At 35.7% G+C, this 16,368-nt stretch overlaps 1 protein-coding gene across 1 annotated transcript; it reads left to right on the forward strand.

Moving 5' to 3' along the window:
- Positions 1–15,312, forward strand: kctd3 (potassium channel tetramerization domain containing 3). Its single transcript, XM_051132844.1, has 18 exons — positions 1–405; positions 902–955; positions 1,151–1,196; positions 2,239–2,312; positions 2,409–2,467; positions 2,570–2,650; positions 2,756–2,911; positions 5,191–5,281; positions 5,364–5,554; positions 5,646–5,761; positions 5,852–5,939; positions 7,449–7,565; positions 7,646–7,816; positions 7,893–8,048; positions 8,185–8,281; positions 8,508–8,707; positions 8,789–8,927; positions 10,606–15,312. The coding sequence occupies exons 1-18, from the start codon at positions 335–337 to the stop codon at positions 11,177–11,179; spliced, it is 2,481 nt and encodes an 826-aa protein (XP_050988801.1). The 5' UTR covers positions 1–334; the 3' UTR covers positions 11,180–15,312.
- Positions 15,313–16,368: the final 1,056 nt, after the last annotated feature.

Genomic DNA, 16,368 nt, shown 5'->3' on the forward strand with positions numbered 1-16,368 from the left:
ATTGGCTGACGCTCTGTGGAGTCCACAGTGTTCTAGCATCGCTCTATGGCGTCCATAACACTGAACGTAGCGTTCCCAAGTCCCACAAGCTACAGAAAAAAGGCCTTTGATAGTTGAACAGCGTGTTTTGAGTTGTTTAATAAAGCTCTGAATATGGAGAACACTGTGTACGAACAGCTTCATACCACACGTCCGTCTCGTTACGCATAATTTATGGGTTTGCTGGGTCGTGAGGAAGAGTAAAGAGAATCTTGAGGACTCCAGCTTGATCGATGCACAAACTGGATAATCAAATCGCGTGTACTCCTCCTCGCTAACCGTACGGAATTAGAGGATGGCTGGAATCGGGAACGGTTCAACATCTGGGATGGGTGACATCATCCAGCTGAATGTCGGAGGAACGAGGTATGCGGACGTCATGACTTCTTATATGAACTCGGGAGTCAAAACAGTTTTATTTGAGATCAAAGGCTTCGTCACTGTGTAGCGGATTTTGACTTTGATGTTACGCAATGAGCGTTAATATGTAACGGGACACAGCGTGTCCGCTAACCATGCCTTTAACTATGAAGCATATCATTTTTAGCTCTTAAACCTACCCATAACTATTATTGACTAAGAGTATACAGTTCCTTATTTCATCCCCAGCTTCCACATGTTCTACAAGATGTCATCATCATATCCAAAACCCCCTAAACTACCATGATTATTAAATAGAAATGTATAAATGACACAAATACCCTATAATTTCTCACAAAATATCACGGTTACTTAAGTTACTTTAATAATAAAACATTAAAAACTTACTATAACAATAACTGCAAACTATGTGATTCTAACTCACAAAGTGATAGAGAAAGGAGAAGTGATTGTATCATAAATCTTATCTATGTGTTTTCAGATTTAGCACATCAAGGCAGACTCTGACATGGATTCCTGACTCTTTCTTCTCAAGGTAAGATAAGATGTCTGAAGCAGCACCACACAGCCTATTGTTTTTCTGCCTTTTTTGGGCTGGGAGAAAGTTTCGAGTTTTAAAAAGCTGTAAGAAGTTCAAGAGAAAATTTATGCATATTTGCTAAGCCTTTGTACATTCTTCCTGAATAATAAAACTAACGCAGTTTTTTGTTTAAATGTGTTTTGTGCCCAGTTTACTTAGTGGAAGAATATCAACACTACGGGATGAAACTGGAGCTGTGAGTAGAAGTCTTGAAAAATAGCTGTAATTGTGTATATACAGTTGAAGTCAAAAGTTTACATACACCTTGCAGAATCTGCAAAATGTTATTTTACCAAAATAAGAAGGATCATACAAAATGCATGTTATTTTTTATTTGGAATTTATTTATTTCACATAAAATATGTTTACATATAGTCCACAAGAGAAAATAATAGTTAAATTTATAAAAATGACCCTGTTCAGGAGGTTCAAATGTTCACTGATGCTCCAGAAGGAAAGGCGATGCATTATATTTGAATTTGAAAATCAGGGTAAATTTAATTAACATGTAATGATCTTCTATAGCTTCCGAAGGGCAGTACTAAATGAAAAAAAAAGATAGGCAAAATAAGAAAAATGTACACATCTGAATTCCGTTCAAAATTTTGTGTTTCCTTCTGAAGCATCGGTGAGCATTTGAACCTTCTGTAATAGTTGCATAGGAGCCCCTCAGTTGTCCTCAGTGTGAAAATACGGATCTCAAAGTCATACAGTCATTGTTTGAAAGGGTTCAAATACACAAAAGTTCTGAAAATCCAAAGAATTTTTTAACTGTTTAACTGTTCAGGACAAACAATGGACTCATGAACAACTATCACAAAAAAAAAAAAAAAAAAAAAACCCACAGCTGTGGATCATTCAGGTAACAACACAGTATTAACCCATTGAAGTGTATGTAAACTTTTGTACGGGGTAATTTTTATGAATTCAACTATTATTTTTTTCTTTTGGACTATATGTAAATGTATTTTATGTAAAATATCTTATTCAGGTCAGTACTAAATAAAAAATATGCATTTTGTGTGATCCTATGATTTTGGTAAAATAATTAACATTTTGCAGATTCTGAAAGGTGTATGCAAACTTTTGACTTCAACTGTAAATGAAAACAAAACAAGAAAATACTTCATGAATACTTAATTACCACGTATTGTAGGTTAATTATTTAAAAGTTGTCCAGATGCAATAAAATTAGAAATGTTATCCAGCTCTGAATCTGATCTTTTTTTTTCCATAAGATCTTTATTGACAGAGACCCAACAGCATTTGCACCCATATTAAACTTTCTTCGAACTAAAGAATTGGACTTGAGGTGAGATATAACATATGCATATTTGTTGTCCATTACATTTCCCAAAAATATATACCTGTAGTTTCAAGTGTGTAATATTCCTACTTTCTCTGATAGGGGGGTTAACATAAGTGTCCTGCGACATGAAGCCGAGTTCTATGGTATTACACCCTTAGGTAAGTAATAGGAAAAGCAATGTGAGTGAATTAGGCACAACACCTAATTTATGCATGTGTAATTCTTATCGTGCCTTTCTATATGTTACCGACATGGTTTAGTCCGACGCTTACTGCTTTGCGAAGAACTGGAGCGATCGTCGTGTGGAAGCGTGTTGTTTCACGGCTACCTCCCTCCACCAGGTAGGGTGAGAGTAGATCTGTAGAAGAAAGAGAAATACAGTCAACGTTTTATCCTCTGTGCCAAATATAACACATCAGGATGAGACTGGTATTTTTGTCCTTCAGCTCTCCCAGCGCGGAGCAGTGCCGGTGGGCAGGCGGCAGCTGTTGCAGGTCCAGAGGAGCGCTCAGGCCCCAGTGGTGCAGAGGGAGGTTACTCTCGTTCCTGCCCTCAGTCTTCTCTCCCTGGACCCTCTGGGGCAGATGGACCTCAAAGACTGGGTGAGCAAAGGTCATTCAGTGACCAGATGTGGTTAAAAATAAATAAATTAATTAATAAATAAGTAGTATACTTGAAACAAGACTAAACAAGGGAAAAGGGGGGAAAAACAAGAATCTGCACTAAAAATTAATATGATCCCTGACATTTTCAGTTTTTGTTAATAGTGTTTTGTAAACCATGTTATGTAATATTTTTATAGATGTACTGTGGATTTTGAAATGCAGCAGTAGGAGAGCTGTAGAACTGGGTTGGCCGTAGCTGTGTCAATGCAGACTGGAGAACAGCATGTGCTCCATTCTGGTATGGGCAGGCGGAGAGGAGGGGGTGGGGGTGCCATGAAGACAAAGTATTCCCCTTACAAGCAGTAGTGCAGTAGGCAGGGTGAGGTCATCTTAAAAGGCCTTTTATATCCTCTGTGCCCAGCGAAGTCATGTGAGAAGAATGATGAAAGAGAGCTGGAGAAAACAAGTTAATGGAAGGGCCTTCTTTTTAACCATTTTATTGCATCTTGGTGCATTCATTTATTTACAGGACAAAATGTACTGAGCCAGTACCACAGAGAATTTGGATAATACTTGTGTAATAATTGACAGAAGAAAAAAAAATTGTGTTTGCAGAGGATTTGTTGTAATGGTACAAAACAAAAGTGACTATAGCCACTAATAACAGGCAACAGCCAGAAGTTTAAACATTAAGAAATAAAACTAAATAAAATACAAAATTAATAAAAAAAATACTCTAGGGCTGCCCCGACTAAAGATTTTTCTGGTCAATTAGTAGTCGTTCATTTAAGGCATTAGTCAACTATTAGTTGCATGTTTAAACTATTAATAAACCATATAAATCATAATAATGAGCCTTTAATTGCCTACATAGCCTAATAAGCGTTTAAGCACGCACAAAAAAGCTTGCCACAGTGCACTGGCAGATATAATAATTATGAATGTGTTAGGGAAAACCAGTCAGTAGACTGCATTAACATTTTAGTAATGTATTGATAAACTAGTGCTTTCTTTGTTTTCGGCTTAAGAGATGAAGCCGGCAACACTGACTCGTCATCTCTACAGTAGTGGATGAGCCTGTATGCATGTTTCATATGGATTACATAATCTGAGAATATTTGTTTTCTATTTGAATTGGTTAATTTAAAAGTTTCTATAAATATATTTTATAGAATAAGTCTGTAAAGCAAGTATACACAGTTTCGAAGTTTCAAAATCGAGACGGCAGAAATCGCATCCTGTTTGTTTTTTTATTTTACAAAAGCGCAACATTTTGTTGTTATTGTGAGTGCAGTCTTTACAGATTCGAAAGATGTATTACTTTTATTTGTATGACCTAAAATGACGGAGTATTTTAAGAGCAAGTGACCGCACCAACGCTTGGTGCTTGGCTTGGCTTCCGTCTTTCATGTAAGCGCACTACTATTCAGCTTCCAGATTCGACACAGACACTTCAATAGCACACATTTTTCTAGGTTAACATTAGATTAAACGTCCATGTAAAGTTGCTACTACTTACATCTTTCAGATGAAAAGCCATATTTGAGGTAAATGAACAGTAGGTGAGCGTATGGATGTCCTGCCCAATGTACTGTATTACCACATAGACCAGCCATTAATAATCTGTCTGTTGCGGATTGCGTGACTTCTCCACTTCATGTTTTTTCTGTGACTAAGCGACTAATAAAATTTTGGTCGACCAAGCCTCTTCTCGCCAACTAATAGTCGACTATTAGGGGGCAGCCCTAAAAAACTCAAAACACAAAAATAGCTTGTTGTTGTGTTATCATATTATTACTATTTTTTAATTTCATGAACTTGTAACTTTAATAATATATTAATAAAATTTTACTGTAAATATTGCTGAGTCCACTGAACTGAATGTTTATATACTAATTACTTTCTCTGATTAATCATAAAAATGGGACATTATTCACTTTGTTATTTTTGTTTTCTTTGCACACAAAAAAGTATTTTCATAGCTTCATAAAATTACAGTTGAACCACTGATGTCACATGGAATATTTTAATGATGTCCTTACTACCTTTCTGGGCCTTGAACATGTCAGTTGCGTTGCTGTCTATACAGGGCCAGAAAGCTCTCAGATTTAATAAAAATATCTAAAATTGTGTTCTGAAGATGAACACAGGTCTTACGGGTTTGCAACGACATGAGTAGCCATTGACTTCCATAGTATTTGGCTACCGTCAACATTTTAGCCTACATGTGTTTCAACATACTCAGATATTGTTTGGGAATTTTTATATTACAACAGGATCACCAGTGGACCCTAGGAAGGTGCTGATTGTCGCTGGCCATCATAACTGGATTGTAGCTGCCTACGCACATTTTGTCATTTGCTACAGGTAAAGCGAGCGATCACATGACTTTAAAATTGAAAATAATAAACATCATACTCACCATTGGCTGACTGTGATTGTTCTTTAGGATAAAGGAATCTTCTGGCTGGCAGCAGGTGTTTTCCAGCCCTTACCTGGACTGGGCCATAGAGCGGGTGGCCCTCAATGCAAAAGTTGTAGGCGGCCCCCATGGAGATAAAGACAAGATGGTGGCAGCGTCATCAGAGAGCAGCATTATATTGTGGAGCATCCAGGATGGAGGGAGCGGAAGTGAAATAGGTGGAAGGACAAAACAAAAATAAAATGTGCAGATGTGTAGTCATTCATGTGTGTCGATTTTGTGAGATAATGTTTCTCTGTTTTTGTGAAGGTGTGTTCAGTCTTGGAGTACCTGTAGACTCTCTGTTCTTCATTGGGAGTCAGCTGGTTGCTACCAGTCACACAGGGAAAGTAGGAGTGTGGAACGCCGTCACCCAACACTGGCAGGTCCAGCCATTTAAATTTGATTCTACATGCAAACATATTATCAGGGTTCATATTTGATTATGTCATTTGCAATATATATCACTTGTACAGGTGCAGGATGTGGTGCCCATCACAAGCTGTGACACTGCTGGCTCCTTCCTCTTGCTGGGCTGTAACAACGGCTCAATTTACTATATTGGTAAGCTGCTTAACTTCTCCTAGATTGCATTGAATTTATTATCATATGACGTGAGGTGTTAATGAGATGAGAAGTCGGCAGTAACAGAATCAGTGTCGAAAATGTAATTACAATTGCATAAAGACATCGGTGTAATTAATTTTTACATAGTAAATAGGTTAAAAATGTGGTGCTGTGATCCATATGTGATTGAAGTTTAGATCCTAATGTTTTGTGAGATTTTAATGTAATGAACGGTAGGCTTATTAGATATAATTTTTACATAAATATATAAAAGTTTGGGATCAGTGAAATTATTGTTAAAGAAATTTATACCTTTACTTAGCAAGGATGCAGTAAAGACATATATAATGTTACAAATATTTTGAACGTTCTTAGAATGATGCTGAAAATTCAACTTTGCCATCACATGGATACATTATGTTTTAAAAGATATTAAAATAGAAATGTAATTTCAAATTGTAATAATATTACTAACAATATTACTGTTTTTCAAAACAAAACAAAACAAAAAATCTTTTGAACAGTAGTGCACACTGCCATTCAAAAATTTGGGATTAGTAAGAATTTAATGTTTTTTTTAAACAAATTTCTTATGTTCATGAAGGTTGCATTTATTTGATCAAAAATCCAGAAAAAAACATCAGAATGTTGTGAAATATTATTTCAGTGTAAAATAACCATTTTTTATGTGAATATCTTTTAAAAAGTAATTAATTCCTATGATGCAAAGGAATTTTCAGCATCATTACTCCAGTCTTCAGTGTCACGTGATCCTTCAGAAATCATTCTAATATGCTGATTTATTATCAATTTTGAAAACAGTTGTGCTACTTAATATTTTAGTGGAACCTGTGATACTTTTTTCAGGATTCCTTAATAAATAAAAAGTTAAAAAGAACAGCATTTATTTAAAATAGAAATCTTTTGTAACAATATAAACTACAATTTAAAGTTTGTGGTTAAGTTGATTAAAAAAAGTGATAGCAAAGATTTCTATTTTGCTGTTCTTTTTTTAATCAAAGAATCCTGAAAAAAGAATCACAGTTTCCAAAAAAAATATTAAGTAGCACAACTGTTTCCAACATTGATAATAAAAGTAATAAATCAGCATTTTAAAATGATCTCTGAAGGATCATGTGACACTGAAGACTGGGGTAATGGCAGATGAAAATTTGCTTTGCATTACAGGAATAAATTATACTTTAAAATATATTAAAACAGAAAACCATTATTTTAAACTGTAATAATATTTCACAATATTACTGTTTTTTTCTGTTTTCGATAAATGCAACCTTGATGAGCATAAGAGAATTCTTTAAAACATAAAAAAAACATTAAACCAGTGTATATTAAGTTTTTGAGTTAACTGTAGTAATTAGTATTAAACCCATTTTACGTTTGAAATATCACCTTTGTAACACTTTAAATACCTCTAATACGTACACGTAATATGCTAAATGAGAAGATGATAAAGGAAAGACCTAACCATATACTCTCCACTCTCAGACATGCAGAAGTTTCCACTGAGAATGAAGGACAATGACTTGTTGGTGACAGAGCTGTACCACGACCCATCGAATGATGCCATCACAGCCCTCAGTGTCTACCTGACGCCTAAAACCAGTACGTTCAATGATGGTTAATTAGACTAGAAACAATGAAGTGGTGAGTCTGACCAGTCACTGATCTCACTGTGTTTGCAGGTGTGAGTGGAAACTGGATTGAGATAGCGTATGGAACCAGTTCAGGGGCTGTGCGTGTCATCGTGCAGCATCCAGAAACAGTTGGATCTGGTCCACAGCTCTTCCAGACCTTCACTGTCCACCGCAGCCCCGTCACTAAGATCATGCTCTCAGAAAAGCACTTAGTCTCAGGTAAAAACTACCCAGATATTAGACAATATAATTAAAAATGGTGGTGATTTATAATTTTGGCCTGGTTTTGTTCAAGTGTGTGCTGACAATAATCACGTACGCACATGGACGGTGACGCGCTTCAGAGGCATGATCTCCACACAGCCAGGATCTACTCCACTGGCCTCTTTCAAGATCATCTCACTGGAGGAGACAGAAAGCCACAGCAGCTATTCCTCTGGCAATGACATCGGTGAAATATTTGCTTGTAGCTTTCCACTGTATCTGTGCAATTAGAATTGAAAAGCTGCCATTGTCCTCCATTATCCTGTGAGCCAAACTGCTGTTGTAAGCAAACCAGTATCACTTCATCTGCTGTTTTCATTCAGGTCCATTTGGAGAGAGAGACGACCAGCAGGTGTTCATTCAGAAAGTCATTCCAATTACCAACAAACTCTTTGTTCGCCTCTCCTCTACAGGAAAAAGGTACATTCTGAGGCATTTAATCCTTAACATAATAAGTGTACTGTTAAAAACACCTCAGTGACTCCAAGAGATAATCCACACAAAAATGAAAATTCTGTCATTAATTACTCACCCTCATGTCGTTTCAAATCTGTAAGACTTTTTTTTGTTTCGTGGAACATAAAAGAAAATATTTTACATTTATTTATTTTATACATTTATTGATATTTTTGTCCCTGTATTTCAGGATCTGTGAGGTCCAGGCTGTCGATGGCACCACCATCACGTGTTTCACAGTGCGAGAGTGTGAAGGCTCGAGCCGGATGGGATCCAGACCACGCCGTTACCTCTTCACTGGCCATGCAAACGGAAGCATTCAGATGTGGGACCTCACCACAGCTATGGACACAGTCAACAAGAGCGATGACAAAGCCAAGCGGGAACCAGGTATGATTATTACTGTAGGCAAAATAAGGAAAATGAATTGCCTGTTTGATTAAGTTGTAAAATGATGTTACCTGTCTGCAGAGGTGGGAGGTCCAACTGAGGAGGAGCTTCTGAAGCTGCTTGACCAATGTGATTTGAGCACATCCCGTTGTGCCACGCCCAACATCAGCCCTGCCCCTTCTGTGCTGCAGCACAGCCGGCTGCGAGAGTCCTGCTCCAGGTACTAAAATTTAAAGGCTTATTGGGATGCACAATTTTATCGGACTGATATCGGAATTGGCCGATAATGGGTTTAAATGTAAATATGCACGTACAGAATGACGCATTTGGTGTGCGATTGAGTACACAGTAATAGTAAGTGCAGTGGCAGCAGTGTCAGCCTCCCCAGGGTCCTAATGCCAGTTAGGTAAGGAGTTTTAACTCCGTAGGGGGCGCTAAAAGCACAAATAACATTTAGATTGTCTTTCTGATTAAATAAAGCAGTAGTTGATGTCATAAAATCATGAGTATGTTTTGATTTAAAGGCCAAAAGTTATAGCTTACATGAATTTAAAAAAAAAAAAAAACAAACACATGACACTTGTGAATTAAATAATTTTTATATACTGATTTATTCATTAATGTGTCATTTTTTTAAAACAAATTATGAGCTCTAAAAGATTTTCAGAATTTTTACAACTCTTCTGCTTTAGACTGTCTACGAATGTTAAATATTAAAATAAAATGTTAAGGTTACCACTGCATTTTTCTGAAAATAAATAAATGCAGCGATTGATATATATATATAGTTAATTTATAGTTTTTTTCAAAGCTTATTATGAAAGGACTTCATTATTATTATTTTTTTAACTAATAAGTTCTTGTTCAAAATAATTTGCTTATAATTCATACACAGGAGAGATTTGGTGTTGTTTCGAAAACAAAAGGAAATATATTGGTATCGGCATTGACTATCGGCCAAAATGAGGTAAAAAAAAAAAGTCAGTGCTGATAGCCTCGCGGTTAGTGTGTGACCCTGAGTTCAAATCCTGTCTCGAGGTCCTTTGCTCACAAGTCAGTATTACTTAAAATTTATATTTTGGCAGCTCTTTTTCATATGACTTTTCATAGTACCGACCTACCAAAATGTAAAAATTGTGATGATCCCAGCATTTCCCGCAAGCACTTTGAGCGCTGCTGAGTGTATCATAGACGGATCCGCTGATAGACGAGGCTTTCAAACGCTCCCTTTTATATCTGTGTAAGCGCTTGGTGAAAAGCGTGTAGCAATGATCATTGTAGCCAATCACAGGCTTTTCTGTTGAACACAATGGCCAATCAGAGGTGTTTAAGAATCCGATCAACAGCGCTCAAAATGCTTGTGGGAAATGCTGGTATCGAGGCATTTTTTAAATTTCAGTACCGACTGGTACAAATCGAAGTCAGTACTTTTGACAACACTATTGGTCACTATGAAAAGTCATATAAAAAAGAGCTGCAAAAATATAAATTTTTAGTAATATTATAAACAAGTAATGTCAGAATTTTCCTTCTTTGGGTAAACTATTCCTTTAATTTTCTTATTGAACCTTAAGATTAACTATGTAATCTTAAAGTAATCTAAGGCTCAGACTAAGCGACTAATATGTTGATCGACTAAAGGTCCTTGTACACTGAATCTGAAATTTTTGTATGCGTTTTTTTGTGATGTATTTTTATGATGGATTAAAGTTTCAGAGGCAGTGTGTAAACGTGATTTACATAAGGTGAGGTCGTATTTATTTTTTAACGTGAAAAAATCGGACAAGACTTTTAGGCTCAGTGAGCAAGGACCTTAAGCCTCTTCTTGTTGACTAACGGTTAGTCGACAATTAGGGGGCAGCCCAAATATTAACACAAATGTTTTATCATTTTTACAGTCTCCAGCTGCAGGCTCAGGAGCCCATACCTGAGACGGCCACTTATGGAGCTTTACGGCCATACCGAGAAAGCCCCTTGCTGGCCCGTGCTCGACGCACAGAGAGCTTCCACAGCTACCGCGACTTCCACAGCTTAAACCTGACCAAGGCCCTGCTGGAAAACCACGGACAGTGCGGATCCTCTGAGGACGAGATGCGCCAATCAGTGGGAGAGAGCAACGCTGAGGACCCCGACAAAAGAAACTCTACCCTGGATCTTTGGGCATCCAGATCATCCGAAACCCAGTCTGCAGTCGCACGCAAACCCCCAGACAGCCCCGGAGACCAACGGCGAAGGGCCAATTTGATGGAAGAAGGGGCTGCAGACTCCAGACCGGATGGGGGCAGGAGGAGAGGGGCATTTGAAGCAAATTTTCTCAGCAGGAAAAAGGCTCCTCCGGTTCCACAGTTGAGCCCCCCACCAGCAGGAGCCGATGGAGGGGGCAGTGACTCATCCAGCACCGCCTCACCCTCGCCAACTAAAGTTTCCACGTCCCCACGCCATCGCAAGGCTCCTGACACAGCATCTGAGTGATGGTTTACACAGGTTTGTCATACGCAGCGGTCGTACCAAATACAATAATCAACGACAGGGAAAAGTAAGTAGTTGAATGGATGATGAAATAGTCAAAAGTGAAGTGTTTCAGAATGCAGACGTGAAGCGTTGGCAGCTAAAAAAAAAAAACCTCACTCACTGTGGATAGATTTAAAGGGAAAATACAAATGTCAGGTCAATTTCATGTGTGTTAACCAGTTGAAAGAATTTATTTAGCTTTCGTCAGACAAATATGGACCCAGTCCTCTCTTCGTTACTTTTTCCAAGCTTAAAAATGAGATTCATTTACTTTTCAATTCTCTGAGAAAATTAACAAAGAGTGACTAGATTATTTATTACTCAACCAGTTAGACTTTAGCTTTGTTCACCTGCGCCTTTACTGCAATATTTAAACGTTTTAAGTATTTTTGGCCATTGAAAATAGATTTCTTGATTTTAACCAATTCTCATTTTTCCAATAAGATATTGAGTCTTAAATCCCAAGAATCGATAAGTCAAGCCTGTTTTCAGTTAATGGATGGAACATTGTAGCACACCTCTCATCAAATGAATCGCAATAAGCTTTGTGCTTTGTTACATTTGATATTTTTTAGTCTGATTTTTAATTTCAATATTCAAACAATAAATACTGTTTTGCCGCTGTTTAACGTGGAGTGACAGATCACTGTAGCGCCTTGGTTCAAGAAGCAGCATGTGAACTGATCATCTCCAGTTTCAGCACAAAATAAACATCTGAAGGTATATTAAAAAAAAAAAGGGTGCAACTTACCAAAATCCATATCCTGTCTTGTGTAGTCGCTCAATCAGAGTTTCAACCATAGAAAGACAATGCCACAAAACGTCACATTTACCTCAGAAAAAACATATTCGTTGACAATAAACTTGTTAGTCAGCTAGAAAACTGAACTCTAGGGAGGAGCATTTTACTAAATATATCAAAAATACAAGTTGAATCGTGAATTGTGGTGCTTGTGATTCAGAATCGAATCAAATTGTGAAATTTGTGTCAAAACCCAGCCCTAATAAGTACATGAAAAAACATAAAAATTGCCCATACAGCGAACAATATCTATTCAGAGCTCTAAGTAGTAGAATTAAATTTAACTTACTGATAATCTTGTTTTGCTAATCCTTTCTGACAGCTGTGATATGCATTTGCTTCATTGTATGGAAAAGATCGTATTGGACAATGTGCTGCTTTTGTGTTCCATAAAAAGAAAAAGAAAAAAAAAAAAAAACAGGGATTGAAAGGCTCTTCAGATTTTGGGTGGATTGTTGCTTGAATGGTTTGCTATTCTCTTGTAAATTAAGTTGCTTTTTTAAAAAGTAGATTAGCATGCTGATGCTACTGGCCACTAACGGTACCTTCAAAACACTGTGATGCACTTTACTGTCTGTCTTTACATTCACCCTTTTATAATGAAATACTAAAGAAACGAACTTTGAAGTTTGAAGCGCAGGTTGGACTCTACTGCTGTCATGAAGGCTGCAGGAATCAGAAGCCTCTGACATCTCAATATGTTTCTTTCTTCATCAATCCTTTCAGAAGGTTTGCACTCTCTGAACTTTCAGCATGCATCCGCAGGGGATTTTTACTTGCTCTATTCATTTTTGGGATTTATTCAGTGCATTTTGCTAATTTGGATAGATACTGCTGTGAGAAATCAAAACAGATTTAGCCTTTTCTGTCTTTCTGATAAGAGGGTTAGTTATGGAAGTCAGTTTCTGCCGCTGAATGGCAGGAAAAAGGTTATTGTGAATTTTATCTCACAATTCTGACCTTTTTTTCCCTCATAACTACGTGATATAATCTCGCAATTGGTATATTGTCCTGATATACCATGATATAAAAAACTCGCAATTCTGACTTTTTTCTCCCAAATGCGAGTTTGTATCTTGCATTTTTTTTTTCTCAGAATTGTGATACAGTAGAAACTCACAACTGCAAGTTAAGTCCATGTTTGAGAGAAAAAAAACTGGTATGTTCTCACAATTCTGACTAAATAACTTGCAATTGCTTTATAAAGTCAAAATTGTGAGTTTATATTTAGCAATTCTGACTTTATTTCTCAGAATTGCTTGTTTGTTTTGCAATTCTGACTTTAGAACTTGCATCTGCAAGTTAATAACACAAATCTGACTTCATTTCTCAGAACTGAAATGTCTCAATTCTGGCTTTATAACTTGCAATTGCGAGTTTATATCATGCGATTTTGAGAAAAAAAGCCAGAATTGTGAGTTTATATCTCACAATTTTGACTTTATAGCATGCAATTGCGTTAAAAAGTCAGAATTTATATAAACTCCCAATTCTGAGAAAAAAAAGTCAGAATTGTAAGTTTATATCTCAAATTTCTGACACTATTTTTCAGAATTGTAACTTTTTGTCTCAATTCTGGCTTTATAACTTGCAACTGCGAGTTTATATCATGCGATTTTGAGAAAAAAAGAGAATTGTGAGTTTATATCTTGAAATTCTGACTTTATTTCTCAGAATTGTGACTTTTTGTCTCAATTCTGGCTTTATAACTTGCAACTACGAGTTTATATCATGCGATTTTGATATAAAAAAGCCAGAATTGTGATTTATCTCTGACAATTTTGAATTTATAACACGCAGTTGCGTTACAAAGTCAGAATTGATATAAACTCGGGAATTCTGAGAAAAAAAAAGCCAGAATTGTGAGTTTATATCTCAAATTTCTGACTTCATTTCTCAGAATTGCGAGTTTGTCTCACAATTCTGACTTTATAACCTGCAATTGCCAGTTTATATCATAAAATTCTGAAAAAAAAGTTAGAATCGTTTATATCTCTTAATTCTGACTTTATTCCCAAAATTTCAAGTTTGTGTTTTACAGTTCTGACTTTAGAACTTTTATGCAAGTTTATATCATGCAATTTTGAGAAAAAATTTCAGAATTGCGATAGAAATTACCTTTTTCCCGTGCTGGAAACAGGCTTCCATAATTGGATTATCACATTATGCAACTGATTTAAGTGAAGCTGGTTCAGTTTAACTCGAAGAAGACATTTGTCAAGATGAGAAAGAAAAGAAAAGAAAAGAAAAGAAAAAGTATGTTTTACAGACAGTTGCCAGATTTAAAGATAATATACAATTAAAAATAGGAAAAACATTTTTTTACTAATGGATTAGCTCTGTATTTACAAACGTATAATCATACTGACTTATGTAAATACAAACTTTTAAATATATCTAAATTAATCAACGTGAATAATTTCATCATAAAGTGTGTTATCGTTTGCATTTTCACTTCTGTTTAGAGTATATTGTAAAGGATTATTTATATTTGACATGAAGCTAATTTTGCATTGTTGACTGACAAGCATGATCACTTTTTTTCCAGCCATTCCACTTTGTGCACAGGTTATATCCTACAAGAAAATGTACAGTATATATCAAACGATCAATGATACATATCCAATATGTAGTTTTATGTTGCTAAGTGAGATTATTATTTTAATTGTAACTAAATAGAAGCCTTTAACAGAGTACTTACTTTATATGAAGGAAATAAGATCTTATTAACGCTATGCAATCAGTGATAGTGCTGACAGTAGGCTACGCAGCCTGAAACTTAATGAATACATGTATAACAGAAAGTTCTTTAGACAACAGCATAAAGCTAGAAAAATAAAATAAATAAAATACAAATAATTAGCCCTCGAAAGATCTGTATCTTTCATCTGTCAAAATTTTGTTGCTCATAAATCTTTTTAAAATGTTCTTTGTGTATTGATCTTGGTATCAAAATGATATCAAACCAGAAATTAATATTAATTAATTGCACTAATGTTTTTTTGGTTTTTGGTCCATCATCTACTATACATAACTGTTGTGAGCAAGCGAAAATAAAATCTTATTACATGTATTTCATTAAGCATTGTACTTTAATCAGCCACTTGTATCATTCATTTGCCTTCTGGGGTGTTTCAGTGTTGGGGACTATTTAATTGACAAAAGTATGATGATTTTTCATGCTTGCTTTCTGAAATACAGCCACAAGCTGTTTTCAGTCTGGTTACATGCACTACAATTTGGTACTCAGCTTCTGTACATTTCCAGTGGCTCAATAAAGTAACCAAACAGAGCAGCGTCTCAGACTTTTTTTTTTTTTTTTAATAAGCATGGAAACATCAGCATTAACAAACAACTTTCTTTAACATTTCACAACTCTCTATAACAATTGTCCACATACAAGTTTACGAGACCACAGCCACACAAACCTCTGATTAATCTTAGCGTGAAAAAAAAAAAATATTGCAACAATAAATAATACTGACAATCTTTAAAAAAAAAAAGTTTATGTAAAAATGTTTTTCTTTTTAAGAGTGCCATCTCATTTTTTGCTAATATCTATGTGAAATAATAACAACGCATGTATAATTAAATATATTCACACTTTACAGGTTTAAAACAACCTCTGATAATAATAAAAACACATCCACATGTAACAATGATGACAATTTTTGTACATTTAAGACACTTGATCCATTGGCATCATCACAAATGTGTTCACGCTATTGCTCAGTCTAATAGGCACAACACCACATTAGCTAACATTTCCATTAATGCACACGTCTACTGGATTGACTATCTTCCTCATTCATGTGTCTGTAGAGACAGAAGAGATAGACTTCCTCTCTATGTTGGCATGAATAATTTGGAGACTCAGTTCATTAATACTTTATGATTGTGGTAATATTTCATAGCTACACAGCCAGTCATAAGACTCCATTTAAAGCTATAACAATACAGTGCTATTTTCAGAACAGTTCACTTCCTCTCTGCATCAGTGCTAAGCACATACTACCGCAAAATATAATCTATGTCCAGTAAGAACGTACAAGAATCAAATCAGAAGTTAGACTATATAGGTAAGTGGAGACAATGGGTGATACCTTGAAAATATGATATTCAATGAGACTTTTCTGTTAAACAAAATAAAACCAATTTGAGTAGACCGTAATATAAATAAATAAGTCATTCTAGGATTAAAACGGAAGCAATAATGTGATGTCAGAGGTAGTCAACACTTAGCTGCAAAATATATATATGCAATAAAAAAAAACAAATTTCAGCATTATCATAGTCTGTATATATATGCTGTATACTGTATGTATATATATATATATATGTGTGTGTG

Source organism: Labeo rohita, chromosome 17 (genome assembly GCF_022985175.1).
Source record: "Labeo rohita strain BAU-BD-2019 chromosome 17, IGBB_LRoh.1.0, whole genome shotgun sequence".
Lineage (NCBI taxonomy): Eukaryota > Metazoa > Chordata > Actinopteri > Cypriniformes > Cyprinidae > Labeo > Labeo rohita.